Here is a 15289-nt window from a genome sequence, read left to right on the forward strand (position 1 = left end):
GCTGCCCTTTTCTTAAAAAAAAAAACAAAGCAAAACCTAGAGCATCCTGCCCTCTCGCCACTCTTCTATCCCTTTATTAGATCGCTGCTTCAGGCCACAGAGAGGCAAGAAATGCCAGTGACTGCGGCAGGGAAGGCCGTCCTCGCCTGAAGTACACTGCTTCCCTTTTTTGCTTCTCTTCACACCCTTAGCTGAACAAGTTGTTTCCCTTCCTCAGAACCACCTACCTCCTAAATATTGCTTAAGACATCTTCTTCAGTGCGGTTTACCACAGTAATCCCACCTGATTCCTGTCATTCCAGTCATCTGTTAGCGCCACTGTCTCTTCCAAATATTTATCTCCTATATGTGTTTTGGTCTTTATCCATGGTTATAATATCCTCACTGTGGCTTAACTGCAGCTAACACTGCTTTTGGTGTTCGCGTAAGGATAATTGCTGTGTACACATAAGAAGCGGGTTGCAAAACAGGAAGCCTTTGCAACAAAATCGGTGCATACAGTAGGCACTCAACACATTTATGGCAACTAGAGATCGGCCGATGTACAGAACACTTGAATTTTAGGCGTGTATAGGCTTATTTTAACAAATCAGCTTATTATATTACATCACCTGTAACAGTGCTATTCTTTTTTTTTTTTTTTTTTTTGCGGTATGCGGGCCTCTCACCGTTGTGGCCTCTCCCGTTGCGGAGCACAGGCTCCGGACGCACAGGCTTAGCGGCCATGGCTCACGGGCCCAGCCGCTCCGCGGCATGTGGGATCCTCCCAGACCGGGGCACGAACCCGTATCCCCTGCATCGGCAGGCGGACTCTCAACCACTGCGCCACCAGGGAGGCCCAGCATTGCTATTCTTAAGAGCCATAATTTATATCTCTCTTAATTCTTTCAAGTGCCTTCCTCCAGGGGCATTCCCAGATCTAATTATAATGTGGTTCGTGTTCATACCACTCAGGTGGAAACTCTCTCCTGCTAAATTCTGACTCTTAACCTATGCATTTATATGTTAGTCTGAAAGTGAAAGTTCATTTCATGAAAATTAGAGGCAAAAGATGCATTTCCCTTAACCAGGTATCAAAAGAGGCACAGATTAGTGGCAGTTCTGTGGGTATAGCTCTGAAAGTACCATATATTCAATACTTAACACACACAGCATTCATTGTCAATCAGCCTACTGTGTGACTTACTGATTTTGAGTATATATTGTTTTTCTATAGTATAAAAATCCTTCACAGGCAGAAACTACATCTCATATTCATTTCCCTCAGGGAAGTGAGTACCTAATAGGCACTCAAGAAATACTGATAATTCAGACTAAATGTACCGTTTCTAAAAAAGGACCTAGCTCCTAAAAGAGTAGTTTTTACCCTCTGTCATATCATGGATGCCTTTGAAAATCTGATTAAATGCACATACTTAACATCTGTATACCCAACAGAATTCCACTTGTTAGGGTGGCTTCTAGAGCCAAGTTGAGAAACTGCTCCAAAAGCCAACGCTCGGAGATGAACCCTCCCCCCCCTCCATGCTCACTCTCAGAACCTGGACACGCTCTCCGTATTTCATACCTGGACTGTTAACAACAGATTGCAAATCAGTCAATGGGCCTCTTCCCTCTTCTCCAAATTACTATCAGAGCCATCTTTCTAACATCCTGACCAAATCATGTTTTTCAGTTCTCAGACTTACCAGAAGAAAACAAACCCTTTAGGACAGCAGACAAGGCCTGCTTTGAGCTGCTTCCTTCTCCCCTACACTTTGAGCCTCACCCCCGTTCTCATCCGCCGCTACCCTCTGTGCACGTGTGCTTCAAGGACAAGGCTTAGGGCTTTCCCAGAACCTCCTTCCTCACTGTCTGCCTCCCATTCATTCTTTAGATCACAGCTAAAGACAGTACCTTTCTGAGGAGCCTCCCCAGGTCTCATCAAGCAGTGGAGAACAACTTCCGCCACCTGCATGGCTCTGTCAGAGCCCTTAGATTACATTTTAATGGTGTTTGCATGACTATCTCCCCAGCCACGTGTCTTCTCATCTTTCTGTTCTTAGGCCTGGCTTATTGTAGGAACACGAGAAATATCTGTTGAAAAAGTGAACTGGACACTGCAAAGCACAACTGTCATACAAAAACTATAGGAATCACTGGAGATCCAGCCATAAAGGCTAAAATGCATCCACATTCTGCATCCCTTTTCCCCTGCAGTGTTGGGTCTGAGGGCTAGCAAAGCCTTTTAAAGGTATGTGTAAAAGTACATACCTTTTCTAAAGCCTCTCACCTCATTAATTTATATCTGGAAATGAAGGCTTTGCCACAGTCTGGCTGCAAGCACTTGTAAGGTCGCTCCCTGGAGTGGGAATAATTGTGGATAGTGAACTTCTCCAGGGTGAGGAACGTCTTGCCACATAATTGGCAGGGGTAGGTGGCCATGGGCTTTGTCTCTCACACCTTCCTTTTCAGATGCGCTGACCAAATGCTGTGCCATTTAAGTACAAATAGAAGGACGGTGCTGAGCACATCAGCAGAGCCACAGCAGCTGACCGTCAGGCCAGGGGGGAGGCAGCGTTGTGGTCCCGGACCTGGTTCTACCCGGACATGGGCCTCTCAGTTACCACTGTCTCTGCTTCCTGCTTCCCACATCCCAGTTTCCACGCAGTCTCAGGTTGAGAGGAGCAAGTCTGAGGCATGGATGAGGTTCCAGAGCAGAAAGGCAATCGGCATCACTAGAGCTGGGGCACGTCCTGGATCACCAAACTGTCTGTGGAGAGAAGAGGAACAGTTTCCTTGCATTTCATCTGAAAACAGTGCTTCTCCTCCCCCACCAGCTCAGTATCAACTCCCCGGAATCAGTGTGTTCCTTTAAATGGCTTGAATGCAGCACAACTCTCCATCCTCCTGTGTGTTTTAAGAGGTCCTTCTGCATATAAATCCACCTGTCTGTGCTTCTCCTGGGTGGCAGGAGTCAAGTGCACAGTGTTTTGAACGGTAGTTGAAGCACACTTTCCCTTGTGATAGAGACAGCTATTTCCATAGAGTCAGTATTACCGACCTCAAACCATGATTTCGGGTCATTGTGAAGTTCAATCCACCAATTCAAAGAAAAAAACAAAAAAACCTCCCCAGTGTGTTCAAGTGTTTTACTGGTACAGGAAAAAAAAAAAAAAATCATCCCTGCTTGTGCAAACCATGGGCTAGTCCTCTTCACTCATTGTTGGCAAAACGTAAGTTGTTTATCACACCTGTTTAAACTTCCAGGGGATGAGCCGAAATAATCTGTATACTTATAAGTTCATTTGTTTGTGAGGTTACCGCGCAGGACTCAAGTCTACGATGTAAACAAAGTGGGAATAAAGCTAGTTTAGTTCACTGATGTGGTGCCTTTAGAGGGGAGACAAGAGATTCCCACGGAGACAAAGGGACAGCTCGGGCAGAGCTCAGAGCACATTTAGGGGTGCAGGCACCATCCTCCAGGAAACTCGTCGACTCTTCTTTTCCCCTTTCGTTTATGGGGACACTTCCTCATTCCCCAGCCCCAGCCTGGGGAACCAGCTACCTGTTGGAAGGCCACTGCTAGGAGGTGGGCTTGCCGCCTCAACCTGCCTCAAATCCCAGTTATTACCGCCCTTCCAACCCAGGCTCCTCTTCTACCAACAGACCATCATTTGGAAGCCTTAAGAGTCCAAAGCAGCAAAGCATCATGAACAACACAGTAAAAGCCTGGCTACCTAGAATCCTGTGCTATTCTAGACAGTTAATCCTCAGGCAATGGACATTAACCTTTCAAGTGCCAATATTTAATAAAAAAAAAAAAAGCATACATTAAACACACTGGAGTAGCTTTTGTACCCAGGCCAGCTTTTTCTGAACTTTGTCAAGTGAGCAGGGCACTCATGGCAACCTGACCAATCACAGCAGGTCTTCAAGGTGTCTGTTCCCTGCAGTCATTCATTTATTGCCAACTCTTTTAGAGCTGCTCTTTACTGTTAAAAGTTAATTTTTACTTACCTTTGTAGTTACTTTCAGATCAGAAAGTTGGAGTCTAGCTAGATGGAATTTTACTATAATAATAGTTCAAGCATCTTTAAACATATCAGCACCTAGCACATGCAACATAGACAAACACATTCCTTTTTTAAGGGGCAAAAATTGCAGGAAACGTCTTGCGTTCCTCATCAGCTAGCTCGGGTGTTTTTAGTGTCCGGTCAGAGTTCACAAGGAGCCGGCACCAGGCAGACACCCCTCACCATCCTGCCCCACCTGCTTGGAACCTTCAGAGCTGACGTGTGCACTCTGACCTGAAGCTTCAAGCACGGATCCAAAGCCGGGGACGCTGGCGTTCTCAGCTAGCATCTTGGCACCAAACCTCCCTTCTGATGGCGACACACACACACAGCTTATTCCTCTGTGACCAAGTGTGACTTGAACTGAGCCCCTGTCCCAGCTCTGTCCAAACGCCTCTCCCCCAGCTCCTTGCTCCTGCAGCGTCTGCCAGCTCACCTCGCTGCCCGGCCTCGAGGCATCTCTACCACCCTGGCCACAAAGTAATTCCTTCCAGGAATTCTACCCTGTGTGGCCGAGTTTTTGCTGCCAGGACTCATGGTGTGTCCTACTTCTCATCCAGCCTAAGTCTGGCTATAATACTGGCCCAGCTATAAAGGCATAGAATTTATCATCATCATTAAATATACTCATTCACTGGAAATTGCTGTGTTTTTTCCAGGTCTATTTTAAGAGATTAAAATGTACACACAATATGAAGTTCGAAATTCATTTTTTTCTTGTTCTCTTCATAGCTGAACTCAGAATAGCGCTAGTCACCCAGAAGGAGCTGGTCTGGCTTCTCACCTACACCGATCCCCTGCACGTATACTTTAAACTCATTCTCCCCAGCTCCAACAGAACTTTCTGTGACCGAAATGGATGGCTATTGAACACTCGAAATATGATACTGAGAAACTGAAATTTTTCTTATTTAACCTTAAGTAGCCACAGGAGGCTAGTGGCTGCTGTACTGGAAGGCACAGGCACTCAGTTTCACTGTCCAAAGAGACGAAGGCAAGGCTACCCTTTCCTTCAGGCACAGCTATGCTGCTCATTTGCCCTCAGGCGTTTCCCTCAAGCACAAAAGGTATTTATGTAGATCCAGTCATTTGTTTTATGAATACAGTAGAGAGATTCCCTACTTCAAATTCCAGCTCACCCCCTTGTTAAGCTGTCCTGAGTTTCAGTTTGTGTTATCTATCTGATGCATGTAAATGAGCTGGTAGGGACAACCAACTGAAACAAGATGGATCTGAAAGTGCTCTGTAATCTAAAAACACACCATACAAATACATGGTAGTATTTGTAAACACTGGGATTAAAAGCAGAGACCATCAGCTGCAAACTGGCACATGGTTCTAACCACTCAGCTATAGATATAATAGAAAAGAGACACACGTTCTCCCCTATGTATGCTTCACCAACCGTTACTCATAGTGGGAGGACCCAGTAGCCTGGATGATACACATGCTCAACACACACAGGACATAAGAGGCTGCAAGTAAAAACTGGCCTGAGCTCTTTGTTTCTCAGCAGATATCAACTTTGCTCACCAACGCACCAAGCATACAAAGGAAAAATAAGATTTATTCAAGGAAAAAGTACCTGCCTTTGGCATTGAATAAAGTTTTCCCAGATGCACTTTCCAGCCACTTCCCTAGATTCAGAAGTCCAACAAGCTGTAGACCTCATTACCTTTCCCTCGGGCTTTCAAAGATGGTGGGTATATAATCAAGGCGTTTTAGACACGGCCATACTGTATTTAAATGTGAGACATTTCCTCCAACTCTTTCCCCATTAAACTTCCAAAGAATAACAACAAAACATTAAGTCACGTAAGCATTTTTATATTTACTAAACTTACTGCATTAATGTCTTTGCCAAGACTGTTACCTTTCTGAGTTTTGGTCTCTGTGTTAAATACACCTAGTCCAACACTAAGTGCAAAATTGGTCGTCAAATGTTGAACTGAATTGATTTATAATAGTAAACATTCCTCAGTTTCTTCAGGAAGGCTTTTTTTTTAATGATGAACTCAAATTCACAACTAGTTATAACATTTCATTCACCATAACTCTGTATTTCATTAATACGGATCTTCAAATATAAATATTTGCACTGTTTTCATGATATAATCACAAACTATTATAAACATAGTCTTCCCAACAGATTATAAATTCATTGTGGCTGAGGATCAAAGCCCAGCTATTTTTAAAAAATAAACTGTGTGGATAATACAGCATCTCCCATCACCATGTACTTGACCAGTACTGGCTGGCTGCTGCTGATTCCAATCTTTGGTTGAAACCTGATGAGCTTTCTGGCCACCACACCCTTAAAACAGACTTGTGATTAACTTTCTATTATTTGGCAAACCTCCAACAATCCTAACGGAGAACTAACAAAGGGATGGTCCTGATGATAATCGGTCAGTTCTGTAACTTGACATACAGATTGCATTTGAGTCTTAAATACGGTAATATTTCAACACCTGTCACCCTGGAAAGATAGTAAGTCTTCCCCCAAAACATCTCAGGACATAATTTTCAATCCCCTTGATTCTAAAAATACTGAGTGAGTGATACAGATCTGCCAGTATGCCAAAGAAGGCTTGTGCCATCTGCTTCATTCTGTTCATGCTGATTATTTTGGGGATGAGAGAGCATCAGATTGGAATAAGAACATATATATATGGCAACAGCCAGGAAGGACTGTGTTCCCTGAGGGCTGATGGTATACGACGGCGGAGGGAGAGGTCAGGGCACAAGTGCAGTTCCAGGACGTCCCCAGTGCTGCGTAACACAATCAGCTAATGGGAGACAAATGTTTTACAACATTCTCAAAATAAACTATGACTTCTGGCTTCTATTTCCATTGTCCCCAGTGACACGATGCAAGGCCCATTTCTGAGAGGAAACTGAATTTCCATTTTTAGTCTTGCAACATGGGAACTCTTAAGTTCTTTTCTTGACTCCATTCATCACTCCTTGTGGACAAGAAGGTTCTACTCCAAACTTTTTTCTCTCTTAGTCCTGAAACCTGGGATTGCTTTTATATATGCGTGTTAAGGCCCATTTTAAAAGGGCCTCTAATAAGGTTCTGTTTCTTCTTACACTCACAGACTATGCAAGAGCCAATCATGGAGCAGGGCAGGTGTAAATGCATTGTTTGTTTGGCTCCAGGAGGCTCCTAGAGAGGGTGCTCCCCTCAATATTTGAAGGACTCTGATAGCAAGTCTCTATCCTCTATGAAGAAACCATCCAGAAACATCAGCTGGAGGAAGAAGATACTCAGAACCTCCAGGTGGTTTCTACTTCTTGTTTTTCATTATGCACATGCATTGTAAAACTTACTGGGTGTTGTACCTGAGCAAGCACGGTGTTGGAAGAGTTGGGGCTCATTATATGTCGCATCAGCGCAAGAGGAGCTCTTGGGGCTGGACTAGTAACTTGGTTGAGGATTACAGGTGTGAAGCTTGATGAGTACCCTACCAGATGGCTGTGGCTGGGTTTGCAACCTTAACTGAGAACAGGGGTTCATAAGTGGGGCCCATGGCAGAGGTGCCAGGGCCCATGGCTGAGAACTCTCAAAAATTTTGTGCAAAATTAGGAAGCACGTGTATTAGAGCTCTTAAGAGAGGGACCATAGCTTTCTTCCGACTTTCTAAGGAGCTCTAGATGTAAACAGGGTGGAGGACGCTGGCTTAAAGGAAAAAGGGAGAATCCCTCTGGGTGCTACCAGTTCAGGTTCACTTTTCACAAAGTCACTGATATTTCCTAAGCGATGGACCATATATTTGGTGCCTCAGTCACTGCATTTTATCAGGTTAAAGTAAAAACAAGGGGGGGAGGGGGTCTATAATAATTTTCTTTGGAAATTCAAGCAATAAACACCTTCTACCAATTCCATTTCAAACGTGGGTACCGATGATAATTAATAGATTCTGTCATCTAAAACAGGCCTACCTTTTGACTAGAGGGAAGGTTGCCCTCAAAATCATAGGGATTCATTTGTCAGCATCTTTAAAAATCTTTTTTTTAAGTGTGTGTGTGTCTGTGTGTATGTGTGTATCCTCAATAAAGTACTAAGATACGATCATTAAAATCCGTAACACCTGAGCTGACATACCACTTAGAAGAAGGCTCTTGCCTAGCATGAACTCTCAGGCTGGATCCCCAAAGCCTGTCACCCCACTATGTCTGCAGACCTCTCTCCCACAGTGGCCCAAAGGCAACCACAGCTGCAGATCCATCTACTTGGTATTTCCTTAACGTGCCACCTTCTCTCACGCTTCTGTGTTTTCCACACTATGCTATGCTCCTTCCTGGACTATCCCGCCACCCCTTGTCTACCTGGCCAACTCCTACTTTCCTTCTCACTCGCAGGCAGAGGAATGAGCTCCTTTTCCACATGGTGAGATGGTGAATCGGGGACTCCACCAAGAAAGCAACTGGAACAGTCCAGGTGAGCCCGTAGGGGCTTGGGCTAAGGTGGTCGTGGTGGAGATAAAACAGAGCATTGAAAACCACGGCTCAATTAGAAAGGGAAGATCGGTTTGGTGAGAAACTGCTTCCACAAAGGGTTCTTCTGTGTGCCCTCCGGAACTATTTATTCAACACCGGGTAGACATCTCCACTTTAATATGTTTGAAACAATTTGCTTTCAGTGGTGGGAGGCATCGGCTGCCCGCCCCCAGTTCTGCTCTGGGGGGCGCCATGCACAGCAAGCCCCTGCCTCCCCAGCCTGCCAAGCAATCAGGTTTGCAGCCTACTGACTCTTTTAAACTGTCACCTTGAGAGGCTTTATTTTGTTAACCCAGTGACTAAGCTCTTATTTTCTTAGAAACAAGGCTGAAGATAAGCAAGAAAGCCAAAGTGAACTGTTTACCTAATACCTAGAGAGAAAATTACACCACAGCTTTAGAACACCAAATCTATGCATTAGACTTAGAAAAAATGAAAAAGGACGGGGTGCTAACCTTCTATTCACAAACAGTATGAGTAATATCTAGTTAAAGATGGTAAATTGAATAAAAGTATGTAGCCCCAGTCTCTCCCGAAACCCTACTAAAACAGTATTAATGAGATTTTTTCAAAAACACAACCTAAGATAACAGGAAAGGAGAAAACTGCAACAAACTTTTGGAAGCTGGAAAGCAGGTAAACAAGCAGTAACTGACTTAGCCGTCCTAAGAAAGCGGAATTCTAAGCCAGTAATGAAAAGCTATGAAGCAACCTGATTCACCCTGCAGAACCCATCAAAACTCTCAAAGTTGGGCACTAGGTACTTCTGGAAGTGGGGACAGAGTGGGGATAGAAACAGAGAGAGCGGTTTAAAGTCTGTCAGTGCATTCAGCCCTCTGACCCCCTCCCGAAAGAGGGTATGAGAAGGGGGTACTATGCTGAAACAGGGTGAATTAAGTAGAAGTTTGCATACTTCCCCTATTCGCCTATCAGAACAAAGGCAACCAGGCCTATTATACTCTCCAGGACAGGAGACTGAAAGAGTCTTCTCTGGGAAAGCTGACTAGCCCAAGAGAAAAGAGCTAACGACAAGGACAAATGGCAGTCCTGAAGGGTTTACCCATATTCCCCTACAAGGAAGCCCTTGTTGACAAGCCCTATCTAAGCACACAAAGCTTCCATCAGCTTTTCTATGGCTCCACTCACAAGTCAGTAGGCCTCCAAGGATCACCAGAAATCAGAAGCAAGCATCTATTAGGAAAAACCGACATAGAACAAACAGAAAAAAGCAGCTAGGATAATGAAGAAGAAAAAAAACTGTATGGAGAAAACTTCAGAAACAACTATCACTAATATCCTAGAGAGAACAGAGATATCCCCAAAGGAACCGGAGTTTAAAAACAGAAAACAACAAACAACAACAACAACAACAAGGACAGTGACAAGTGCAAGACCCCGGGGGCAGGCATTTGAGTCAAACTTGCTGGGGGAGCATCTGAGAATCTGCAATTTTAATAAACTCCCCTGATGACTCTTAGGCACCTTTATGTTTGCCAATGTGGCTCCTTTTGAGGGTCCTTGCTATTTTTACATCTTTGTTAGTCCTAATGCTCACTAGTGATTAGCACCATGAAGCAACCTTTTATAACCCAGAGACTAATTAACTGTAGACCATCCATAGGTTAAATTGTTAAAATGTTCATCATTAGACTAAGAAACAGGAAAGAGGAGATAATTTTTAAGTTAATGAGACGGTTTACTATCTTTGTCATATGAGAAAGGTGCCTATTATCACTGTTTCTTATTAAACATTTGTACTAGAAGTTGTGGTCGAAACAATAAAGCAATAAAAACACTTAAAATTAGAATGGGACAAATCTTTTGCCATTCACAGATGACTATATAGAAAACTCCAAAGAATCCACACATAGAATATGAGAATTAGAAAATCTGACAAGGTATTTAGTTACAAAAATCAAAATACAAAATCGACTGTATTTTTAAATGCCAGCAAACAGAAATATAATTTAAAATTAATTAGCCACAAAGCAAAGATAGCTAGGAATAAATCTAACCAAAGACAAACAAGATATTTGTGGAGAAACTATAAAACTATACTGAAAGACAAAAGAAAACCTAAATGAGAAATATACCATGTTCATGAATAGGGAAATACAGATAGAATTACTGTAATATTGGCAGTTCTCTTCATATTAATATACTGATTCACTGAAGTTCTAATAAAAATTCAACAAGGTTCTTTGTTGGAACTTGACAAGATCATTCTAAAATTTTATATGGAAGAGGAAAAGTCAAGAATAGCCAAGACTTTCTCCACTCAACTGGCTTATTCTCATCATCATAAAAACAGACCAAAGAAGAAAAGGTAAAAGATAACAGATTAAAACTTTTATTTAAAAAAGCTACAGGGCTTCCCTGGTGGCGCAGTGGTTGATAGTCCACCTGCCGATGCAGGGGACACGGGTTCGTGCCCCGGTCCGGGAAGATCCCACATGCCGCGGAGCGGCTGGGCCCGTGAGCCATGGCCGCTGAGCCTGCGCGCCCGGAACCTGTGCTCCGCAGCGGGAGAGGCCATAACAGTGAGAGGCCCGCGTACCGCAAAAAAAAAAAAAAAAAAAAGCTACAGTAATTAACGCAGTATGATATAGGCATAGGATTAGACAAGTGGACCAATGGAGTAGAATGAATAGCCGAGAAACAGACCCACTTTTGTATGGCAACTTAATATACGACAGGGCTGGCGCTGCAATCATTGGGGAAAGAATGGACTACTTAATAATTGGTTATCCATATGGAAAATAAAGAAACTGGATTCCTACCATACATCATATAGGAAATTAATTCCAGACAGATTACAGGCTTAATGTTTAAAACAAAACTTTAAACCTTTAGGCAAGAACAAAAAAATAAAAAGGTATTTCACAGAAGGGGAAACCCATGTAGCCAATAAACAAATGAAAACATGTACAGTTTTATCCAGGTTAGATCTCTTGGTCCATCATTAAAATCACTTCCCATGTACATTTTACTCTGTGGGCCTTCCCCCTTCTTGACTGGCAAAACTTCAATCCTGGTTAATTTATTTAATCCCCACCCCTATCCCTGGCACTCCTTATGCCTCCATACCCTGCCTCTTTTTTTTTTTTCCTTTGTGTCATGCACTTACCATATCTGACACTTTTTGTTTTATTTCTTAACACCCCCCTCCCCGACTAGATTGGCAAAAATTAGAAAGGCAAAACCAAGTAATGCCCAGTGGAAGGGAAAGAGGTAGTATACAAGCCTGGAGTCAGGACAGGTACATCCTAAGACGCTCTTCCTTAAGAACTAAGATACGATGCAATTAAATTGCTCTATAAAGGCTTATGCATGAAAAAAAGTGAAAACAATCATTGAAACTCAAGATGGATAAGAAACATGGTTGTCGAAGGAATAATCATCTCTTGCTTGGGAGATCAGGAGAGGTTTCATGGAGAAGCCAAAGTTTAAGCTGAGCCAGCAAGTTTACCTGGTGTTCAAGGGGGAGGTGGTCTATTGCAGGCCAAGGGAATGAATCAACACAGGGTACTTGAAAATAAGTACTTCAGTATGACTGGATATGGATGTAAACCTGGGGGTACCATGGACAAACAGGCTGGAGAGAGACAGACCAAATCATAAAGCGCCAGTGATGTATTGCTCTACTGCACTAGGAGAAGGTGGGCTTTTTGTTGTAATATTTTAGCAGGCTGACTAACATGTTTAGTCAAGGGTAGCCACTAACTCTGCGTTTATGTGGAGGTGGAGTGAGGTGGGGAGAGAAGTAGAAACAGGTAGAAAAATGCCAACAAAACACTGTCTCAACAGGAGTTGGAGGCATTCCTGCTGAGTGATGGAAAAGGCATAATAAGCGCAGGAATCTAAGCCTCAAAGAGCCACAGAAGACCAAGAGGAGGCAAACTACAAGGGGCAGGGATCCCAGGAGCCCACTACAGTAGGCGCCCCTTATCCACAGCGAATATGTTCCAAGACCCCCAGCGGATGCCTGAAACCACAGGTATTACCAAATTGTACATACGCTATGTCTTTTCCTACACATGCATGCTTAGGATAAAGCTTAATTTAGAAATTAGGCACAGCCAGAGATTAACAACAAGAACAAAATAGAACAATTATTTCAAACACTATAATAAAAGTTATATGAATGTGGTTTCTCTCTCTCTCTGAAAATATCTTTTCCAAAATATCTTATTGTACAAATTTAATGCCTTTTCCGCGCCTCAACTAAGCGCTCATCACGAACCGTGGCCGTAACATTTGCGGTTTGAGGTGAGACAGCAAAACTAGCACAAATTTCTCTTTCCTTCTGCACAATTTCACAGATAGAAGATTCCTTCTTACTATAGAGCTTAGCAACCTCGACATATGATTTTTCTCCTTATTAAGTTGGTAAGTTTCATCTTTTCACTTAAAGGAAGCACTTTACGGCTTCTCTTCGGCTCATCCAAATTGACAGCATCGCCAGTCTTGTGCTTATTAAGTAAAATAAGGGTTACGTGACCACATGCACTGTGATACCGACAGTGGGTCTGACAACTGAGCCAGCTACTAAGGGACCAACAGGCAGGATATGCTGGATGAAGGGATGACTCACGTCCCGGGTAGGATGGAACAGGCTGCCATGAGATTTCATCATGCCACTCAGAATGGTGCACAATTTAAAATTTATGAATTGTTTATTTCTGGAATTTTCCATTTAATATTTTTGCACCGAGGTTGACCGTGGGTAACTGAAACCACGGAAAGTGAAATCTCAGATAAGGAGGGACTACTGTAGTTAAATTACGACTTAGAAAATGGTAGAGGAAACGGGGGACAGTGACGGTGGAGAGGGAAAGAAATGTCAAGCCCCAGAAGAAAAACCTAGCAAAACACAGGAGTTCAGAGTTCAGTTTTAGATGTATTGAATTTAATGGTGCCTAACGGGCATTGAGGCCAGCCAGGAGACTTCCACATGGAGGAGGCCCAGAGGTCATCTCCCAGACTAAATAATAGCGAATAATACCCTTGCCTGCAGGGAAGTGGATACCATTCTGAATCTGACTTCTGTAAGTGACTTTATAAATTACTCTGGGCTCTGTGTATGTGGGTGGCTTCAGATCATCAGGAAGGGCGCATGATCAACCTTGATCACCAGTGCCTGTCCTCCCCAAGTGGTCTGGTACAGGGGGGTGGCCTGGGCTGGGGAGGGATTTGTTTTCTTTACAGCAGGCCGCAGCTAGACTGGTCCTCCCTTAGGGGACCTAGTCTGCACTGTGGAGCCAGATGGAAGTGGGCGTGTGGTGGCATGTCCCTCTTGGAGGCTCTAAGGACAGAGAAGCCTTCTACCTCAATTCCCTCAGTTCCTCTTAGGTAAGGTAGTGTAGTGACAAGTCTGTGGTGATAAAAATAAGCAAAATGAGAATTAAGTTTGCATTTTTAAAAAACTTGATAAGATGTTGCAAAATAATTTCTAGATGGTGATAATACAAAACAAGACCCTAATAGATCAAAGATCCTGTTTGGTTGCCCACTCTACGGGAAGAAGTGGGCTTTTTTTTTTTTTTTTTTACAGATGGGAGCCTTTTATTATTATACTGTGTTTAGCACATCGAAGATAACATGTAACTGATTTTGTCAAGACTGGCCACTCCAGGCCTACACGGAGGTGCGGAGAGAAGAAAGAGGTAGAAGCAGAGAGAGAACGCCCATAAAACTCTGTCTTGACTGCGATGGGAGGAAGCACTGGAAAAGGCAGACGCCCAGGAATAGGAGCCTCGATGAGCCACAGAAGACTGAGAGAAAGCAAACTACTGACGGCAAAAGAGGACCGCTGACCAGGAGCCAGGCTCCATCACCACGGAGGCGTCATCTGAAACCATCCTGTTATGACACCACTCCCTCCCGCACCTGTATGGAGCGGAAGCAGGGGGCTTACACAGCTCGGGACTCCCCAGACAGGGCCAAAGCACCTCTGCGGGACCGGTCACTCGGCATAACATCCATCAGGCAGAGAGGAGGGAAGGAAACACCTTTACAGGTTCTTAAATCCTCCCCACTCCTCCTCGCCCCACCTCATACACGGTGTTCTTAGATATTAACATTTAGGAAGAAACAGACAAAGGTCTACAAGCAAGCAAAATAGGTAAGTGCATCCAGAGAGGCAAGTGTGAGGCCCAGGACTGGTTCTCGAGCTGAGATGGGACGGAATGTGTCAGGAAGACTGTTAATGAACTCTAGGTAGCATGGCAGGGGGTGGGGTGGGGTGGAGCACGGACCCGAAATCCAGACAAGAGCCTTTGGTGTTAGGAGAAGATTTCCTAGTCATTAAAGTCAGCGGCAGGGACTACTCCTTTGTGACAGCTGGAAATATATCCCCCTCCCCCCTCCCAACAAATCCTCGGCTACTCGCCTTTATGCCCTTTACGATGTGTTTCTATAGCTGACAGCGGTGATCTCTTTTCCTGGAACTCTAAGAGCAGGGCACAGAGGAACCAAAACTTACCTAATTATCGGCAGGGCCTATTGTCCTAATACGGTTACCATTCTAGGGAAAAGAAAAGCCTGATTCCTTCCCAGGAAGTGTGTGAGGGCAAAGGCTCACACTGAGAAAAGAAATAAGAAAAGCTCACTAGTCACATGGGTGACGGGAAGCCAGACGCCCGAGTTAAAATCTCTTGACGGAACCTCAAAAGCTACATGAGATCGGGAAAGGATGCTCAAGACTTGGGTGGACTGTTTCATCCTTAAAA

At 43.9% G+C, this 15289-nt stretch overlaps 1 protein-coding gene across 3 annotated transcripts in view; it reads right to left on the bottom strand.

Annotated features, from left to right (window-relative positions):
- PLAGL1 (PLAG1 like zinc finger 1) overlaps positions 1-15289 on the bottom strand; it is a 64741-nt gene that overhangs the window by 4265 nt on the left and 45187 nt on the right. The window contains exon 7 of one of the 3 annotated variants that reach the window (XM_081250821.1): positions 2607-2748. Coding sequence is in view for 2 of the 3 variants with exons in the window: in XM_081250819.1 (XP_081106945.1) it covers positions 2273-2424 (152 nt within the window). In the remaining variant the exon portion in view is untranslated. Of the gene's footprint in view, positions 1-2272; positions 2753-15289 lie in introns of all 3 variants that reach the window. The other 2 variants (XM_081250819.1, XM_081250820.1) reach the window with 2 other exon arrangements.

Source organism: Mesoplodon bidens (genome assembly GCF_964165515.1).
Source record: "Mesoplodon bidens genome assembly, chromosome: 12".
In the NCBI taxonomy this organism is placed as follows: Eukaryota; Metazoa; Chordata; class Mammalia; order Artiodactyla; family Ziphiidae; genus Mesoplodon; species Mesoplodon bidens.